Source organism: Diorhabda carinulata, chromosome 9 (genome assembly GCF_026250575.1).
Source record: "Diorhabda carinulata isolate Delta chromosome 9, icDioCari1.1, whole genome shotgun sequence".
Taxonomy (NCBI): domain Eukaryota; kingdom Metazoa; phylum Arthropoda; class Insecta; order Coleoptera; family Chrysomelidae; genus Diorhabda; species Diorhabda carinulata.
This window is the reverse complement of record NC_079468.1, coordinates 9,064,640-9,072,426: the sequence shown is the minus strand read 5'-3', so window position 1 is coordinate 9,072,426 and position 7,787 is coordinate 9,064,640. Positions and strand designations below refer to the sequence as shown.

At 33.1% G+C, this 7,787-nt stretch overlaps 1 protein-coding gene across 1 annotated transcript; it reads right to left on the bottom strand.

Annotated features, from left to right (window-relative positions):
- Nucleotides 1-6,298: 6,298 nt before the first annotated feature.
- On the bottom strand, nt 6,299-6,895 carry LOC130898093 (uncharacterized). Its single transcript, XM_057807138.1, has one exon. It carries the CDS (start codon nt 6,893-6,895, stop codon nt 6,299-6,301), a length of 597 nt encoding a protein of 198 aa, XP_057663121.1.
- Nucleotides 6,896-7,787: the final 892 nt, after the last annotated feature.

Genomic DNA, 7,787 nt, shown 5'->3' with positions numbered 1-7,787 from the left:
ATAGCAAAAGTCTTTTGTTTTAAAGGATGTATGTACAATGCCTGGTATAAAAGGAGTCCATATTTTGTTGAAATGTTGATTGTGTACATGATATCCCAAAAATTAAACGATAATACCTAAACCTAAATTAGAGTGAGAGGGAATAGTAGAGACATTAACGATAAACTAATTCGTCCAATAATCAAATTCTTTAATTATTCAATGAATAGACCTTTATCTAATCTGTTATCTCAACACATTATTCTGTATTTTTAACGCAAGCTAGCTTTAAATCACTTTCAAGCAATTTTTCTCACGTAATCTCTCATACAAAGTATTGGATACAAATATTTACTTTATTACCAATATCATGTGTTACTCCTCAATCGCTTAATCACTTGGGCACGGTTTGTATTGACCTGTTCTGAACTACATTATTTATCGGTTCTGAAGGCTCAGCATTTTATGGACTCCTTTAAAAACAGACTTATAAAGTCATTTCAGGGAACTAAGCTTATGAGAATAATACTACTTCCGTAACTTTTACTAAGTTTTATCAATTATATTTCCAAATAAAAAATTACAATAATACTCAAAATATATGGCGTGAACTATATAATCGGCGAACCGAAAAATTTGTCGCTCTTTCCTGAAACCGCTATTGTATATCCATTTCCTCGTCCTCAAACTTTTTCAGTAAAACTTTATTTTTCATCAATTTACATCAAAGGGTGTTAGTTCGTTGCTGAAATCGTATTTTCTCACAGTGAGAAAATAATAAAAAATATAGGAATAGATAATTGATAATAAGCAAAAACTAGTAGTGTGTCGTATATATTATTTTGAGAATATGAACTCACAATAATTCATTTGCAATTGTTTCTAGAACAATAATATTATTGTGCTTCGTGAAAATAAGTTTATAGTCTCAATAACTTACAACAAAATAGAAAGAATTGTAATTTATAATAAGAGGATGGTCCCAGAAGTACCTGGACCAACAAAGAAAAAACAAAAATTTTGGAAAAAAATATATTTATCTTACAACGTAATGCACTTTTAGCTCCATATACATTTCCCAAGATCTTCGATAACTTCGTTACCCTTTTCATAATATGAATCGTCCAGCTTCTTAAAATAGCTATCAACTGCCAACATCACCTCTTGTTGGAAAATCTTTGACTTCCGAGCCATTTTTTCAAGTCTGGGCACAGAAAATAATCCGAAGGGACTAAATCTGGCGAATGAGGTAGCAACTCAAACTTTAGTTTAATAATTTTGGCCATTGCAGTTACGGATGTATGAGCTGGTTTTTGCTTGATTACTTTGCTCTAACGTTGCAATAAGTTAATAATTTTTCCCTTTTCAATATAGTCAATAAAAATTAACCAACACGCATTCCAAAAAACTGACGCCTTGTATGCAAACGGAACGGTCTTTGCCTCCTTTGGAGCCGGTTCTCCCTTTTCAGTCCATTGTTTTTTTGTTTCGGCTGTGAAGTGATGGACCCTCGTTTCATCCATAGTTTTGAAACGGCGCAAATATTCTACTTCATTTCTGTGAAACATTGCCAAATACTCGATAGAAACATCTTCACGATGTTTTTTTTCTATTGTGAGCAAACCCATCTTGCACACATCTTTTTATGTCCAAATTTTCAGTTAAAATCATATCTGGAGTCGTTACATTATTTGGTCGACCACTGCAATGCTGATCTTTGCAGGTCGTACGGCCTTGTTTATGCTCTGATGCCCAATATTATACTGTTGATAACGAAGGAGCACTATTAATTGAGCTAAGGCCTTTCAAATAAAAGGATTGTATCCCATAACGATGACAAATATTTTCCATGTTTATAACTTCACTGAAGACCTTTATGGCTGCCAAACAAATACTAAGCAACGTGGCGTTTTCAAACTAGAAACATATGCTGTACAGTGATATTTTTCAAGCAACTATCTCTGTATTTCAATAATTGTTGTGTAATGTCTGTAGAGGTTCAAAATATATCAATATGATGCGTACAATTCGTTTAGGAAAAGAATCTCCAATTTTGAACATCAATATCTTTTGACTCAAGAAATTAGTTACTGGAAGTATAATTGAAGAAAACCAGCAATGTAGTGGTCCTAACTGTTGCTTTAGCAATGTTTCACTGCATTGCTTACAGTTTTTGCTCTTACTCAGTACTGAGACGAATTGGCAAAATTTTTGCTAGATTTGAAAGAAATGAGTAATTAAATATGATTTGGATTGTGCTTTTGCATGTTTGGTGAATATCGTGCATGTTCAAAAATAGAATAAGGAAGTAGAGCGGGTAAAGGGAAGATTTGAGGCAATTTCCAATGATGGACGAATAGGAGGGGCCGTATGCTATATCAACGTCTGCTCACAAGAGTTGTGTCGAAGAGAATACGATGAGTAATATTTCTGCGATGAAAGTCTCTGAAACAAATCAATTTTTTTTTTGAGAATAAATAATGTAAAAGTGGTCTATTTTCTATGGTATACTAAAAAAATATGAAAGTCTCAATGATTTTAATTGGTCCAATCATTTATCTCAAACCTCTCTTAACACTTTCCTGAACCTCGAGGTAGGGAGCATTGGGACACTACATAAGAGAGAACAATAAATATAAACAGAATAATATTATTTTCTGATTTAGATATTTTCAAATAGCAATGTAATAATGGTGACAAACTGTTTTTCCAATTGACATCAATTTATTCCAAACTTGCAGCCCAAAAAAAATTAATAAAATAATATTAGTTTCTCAAAATTTCAACTTTTATTATCAAATATTTTAATATTAACTTTTCGACCTCCATTATGTCTCAATTACTAATGATTAAAATACAATAAAATAAAAATCAATAACAGCACATATATCTAGAGACGAATCATTTTATACTTTTGGATCGGTTAAATATATTATTTGATATTATAGCCCTTTCGAATATACAAAAATCTTGGTTTTTTTCGAAACTAACAAACATGAAAAAATATGGTGAACAAAAAACAGATTTATTATATGAGGGAGGTTCAACGAAAGAGCTTTAATTTAATTAAGCAATTACTAATATTTCATCTTTTAATTGAACTTGAACGTGTTTATAATTTTTTTAACCATCCAAAAAATAATCTTTTGCAAGTTCCGCATAATACGTGTTTGTTTCTGCCAACACCCCATCATTTGTCTGGAATTGTTTTCCATGAACTCATTTTTTTTTACTTGTGCAATAGAAAGTAATAGAAAGGAACTGCATAGAGTTCATACCGCGACAATAAATCGAGGGCATTTTGGGTAATTTTTCTATAATAGCAAATGAATGGACAAGCGCAAATTTGTTATGAAAGAAAAATCTCTTTTCCGAAAATACTATTTATTTTCTTTAATTTAGAACCAAATTTGTCAGCAAGTTGGAATGATATTGGCTGGTTATATTTTCCTTTTTCCTAGAAATTCAATAAAGATTGCAAGTTTTTATTTCCAAAACAGTGAGACTATTCCTTTTTTGCGAGCACTTCTTTTGAATCAAATTCATTAATTTTACTGGATTCTAGTTTCTAGGGTACAATGCTGACACCAAGATATATTGTCAGTTATAACAGTAGGTATTGGGACACTTGACACCAGCCCCTCCACTCGACTTTTGATAAGCCACGTGACCACGCGATTGGCTGCTGATACGGTAGTAGCCACGCCCTCTGGCATATGATTGGCTGGTGATATGAACGTGGCCTCGCCCTAGGTGATTTAGCTCCTTATATGGTATGTGTGACCACCTTCTCGCTATCTGAAGTTTTGGTGGTGAGATGTCGCTACCATAAGTATCTGTAAAATGAGTGAGTTTTGTTGATGGCGCTACCGGTGAAGTAAGATGGCGCTATTGGTTCCTTGTATGGTATCTGTAAAATGAGTTGGCACCTTATATGGTATCAGTAAAATATGGTAAGATGGCGCTATTGGCCATGTAGCCATATGTAAAATCGAACGAACGAATTATAATGGTAAAAAATTGATATATTCCATTGTTATAATCTAAAGTAATATTAAAATAATACACCTTAAATATTTTATATATATATATATATATATATATATATATATATATATATATATATATATATATAATAGATCTCTTAAAAGGTCCAGGTAAGCAGCCGTGAAAATATAGTGCAAAAACATCAAAGCGTCATACAAATTATTATTATTATTATTAAAATATTTTCTTATAGCATAATCATAATGACTTTCAGTTAATAGTATAATTGGAGATGTCACGTGATCAGTCATATTTATTCATAATATACTAACCAAAAAGTTCCAGCAGCAGCAGCAGCAGTTTACGATTGGAGTGTCAAATTGGTTTCGTGGTAGGTCTTCTTATGGCACAGGGTGTGAATAAAAAAAAATAAACATTCCAGTCCTTCAAAACATTTACTTTTACCTAAAACTGAGCTGGGAATCCAGGGAGCGTAAACCCGGGTTATTACAAATTTTATCAAATTCCAACTGAATATCTTCCCTTTGTAAAAATCTTTCTATATAACTATCTTTTTCCTTCTGTGTACAATTTTTCGGTCAGTTGGAGGACTCTTGCTTAATTTTAATAAATTTGTTCATCATTTCGGTAAACAATCCTGTTACATCCTTTCCAGCCTGAATTGTCTCATATGACCAAATTTCAAAAATAGTTTGTATTTTGTACCCCATTTCGAGCGCCTTTAAAACCTCTTCAATCACCCAAATACCCGTTAACGAACGCTCTTCATCTGAATTCTCCCGAATTGAGATTTTCCCCACACACACGACAAAGAACGAACATTAACTTGTTATTCATTTTCATCAGTAAAACGGGATGGAACAATTGATGAGGGGGAAGAATTTTACATTTAATGAGGCCACTAATACTAGAAAGATCTATTGAAGAACATTCCTTATTAATGTAAATTTTCGGATGTCCGATAGGAAACTTTCCATACTTACAAACCCAAGGATAAAGCGAACAAACATCTACATATTTAATTTTTTCCCCCTCCTTAGTTTTGTAGTATGTGTAAGTATTTCCAGTTCGACCACCATAGAAAGCTTCTCTTGGATTTAGAGGTAATTGATTTAGAAGAGGATCTGAAAATTTTTTAATTTCATCCGTTAATTCTTTTCGAAATTCGCATTCCCATTTTTCTATGACTTCATATCCCAGAGATTTCAATTTTTCAATCTTAGCTTGGGTGGCTTCGAATCGAAGATTGAAAGTCTGGTGTGTAAAGCATGCGGAACAACCATAAAACAAACAACCCTGAAATTCGAAAATTTGATTAATGGCCTCGCAATACCCATTCACTTTAACACCAGCAATTCCAACCTCTTTGCCTTTACCGGCGTGACGTATTTCAATACCTCTTTGGCATTCACTCCAAACCAACCATCGGATAGCAATTATAGACTGACTATCACGCCATCTCTATCCACTTTTCGGAATGATGCCAATACTATTAAAATTTCTACGGAAGACTTTATTGCATGCAGAAGCAATCGTAGTAGCTTCCATGAAAGGGCATACATTTGTTTCGTGTAACATCAATTCTCTGAATTTAAGACATGCCTGGGTTAAAATTTCAACGTCTAAAATACAATATTTCACAATTTCCTTTTGGAAATCAAAAACATAATTTTCCTGAACTTTTTCTGAATACCACTTTAGTAAGGAATTTCTAGCGTTAAAAGATAAATAATCAGGGTCATAAAATTTAATATCAGGAATTGGTCCAACGTAACTTTGATTTTCACTGCGATTAAAGAGATGAGGAAAATACCCCTTTTCTTCTGAAAAATTGAAGGCGGCTGGAAGTTTAGACAAAGCCATCGGAAGAAAATTATAAGAATCCAGAAATTTAACGTTCCCTACAATCATCGAAATTAATTTTTGTTCATCGCATAATTAGATCGGGCTTTAAATCTGTTTTGGTCAGGATATAATTTAAAATAAATTGATGATCAAATGCGCCTCCGTTATGTGCGAGTATGACAATATTTTTAAATTTTTTGCGAAGACTTAACATATGATGCATGAACGGCGAAATCGGATCACTACATTTAACAAATTGTAATCTAAGACCACATTTAGAACAAATCTCTGTATCGGAATCTAGGCATTTATCACATTGACGAAATACCGTGAACCGTCATCAAGTACCCTTTCCTGTTGTGTTTCCAAATCATAGAAAACGAAAAGAAAATCTTTCAATGATGGAATACGATTATCAGGTTGGATGTAGCAAAGATGGCTTGAAGGCTGGTGTTTATTACAAATCTTACAAAAGATTTATCCACAGACATGTTTGTGGTACGATTTTAAAACACTTCTCGCAGCGACGTATCTGGTCGCAAATGCCATGCTTTATATGATTTTCGAAGCATACTTGTCCAAGGAAAGATTTTTTGCAAGATTCATAATTAACCTTGATCTCATCGGGGGTACAAACAGGTGATTGCTGACAACCAGGGCAGGTTCCTCCACATCGATGATCCCGATTAATATTGTAAGGAACATGGCATTCCTTACAATAATAACCACACGAAAAGGCCGCAGTTAACGAAGTAATTACATTGTAATGGCCCTCATGGTAGAGTAAATGCAGCGAAGAACCTTTGTCTGTACCTTCGAAAATGATGTCACGACCTTTTGACCCATAGTTGTAGACAATAATTTTATAATTTTTTAGATATTGTTGAAATTTTTGAAGTTCTGGTATTCCACATCCCTCGGAAAGAATGGAAACCCCTTTAGCTTCCATCAGTTCCAAAGCTCTGGTAGTCTGAAGTTTTCCAATATCTCTCCTAACTTTAGTGTAGAGAGGATCTTTATCTACGTTAGCTATAGCGACGACAAGAGTACGAGGTAAGCACATATTATCTTTATTTTTTATAACAACAATACCACGAGTATTCGAAGATGTTTCAAGTATTCGAAGATGTTTCATCAAAGTTGTTGTATCTTTGATGAAGACCCTTACCTACAGGCATACGTACAGACGTAACCCTCAAACAGAAAGTTTCCGTATTAAGACCGGTCGAATTGGATTGATAGATGGATGAGATAACGTCCCAAACATCGTCAACAGTCACTTCCGATGCACGTTTGAAAGACATCCATTCATCACCCCTGGTAAAATCATTGGAACAGAACGTAAAGCCTACTTTATCAGTAGTATTTAACCCCTGTGTAACAAATACTACTGATACTTTAATACAATACCCTCGATGGCCTCTTTTACCCATCCAACAGGTTCTGTACTTCTGGGTATATTTTTAATCTTAAATTCGAGAGTTCATCCCTGAACACCGAATTTACGAATTTTTTTCAATGAATCTTTAATAATAAAAAAATTTTCCATTTTTATAAATTCCAAAAAACAAAGAAAAGATAAAAACCAAACTCAAAAAAAATTTTCAAAATCAAAAGATGAAAAACCCAAAATTTTTACACAAAATCAAAAGATGAAAAACTCAAAATTTCAAAAAAAATATGTAAAAAGCTTACCACTTTTTAAAAACAGAATAAACTCACTCAAAATTTTCAAAACAAGAGCAGTCGCGTCTATTAAATAAGAGCAAACAGATAAGAATGATCTGTGACTGATCTAGCTCTCGTATTTAGTCATTTTTCTGTTGAGATCACGTGACATCCAATCAATTGATTTGAAAAATGGTAGCTTTGGAAATAATACAAAGTTATTTAAAAGACATTCAAAAATCGAATATAGTTATGAATAAATTGTGTATAAATTATTTATTTCACAT

Excerpts from the sequence above, each read along its gene's own strand:
- LOC130898093 (XM_057807138.1), bottom strand. The coding sequence starts at position 6,895 with ATGTGCTTACCTCGTACTCTTGTCGTCGCTATAGCTAACGTAGATAAA.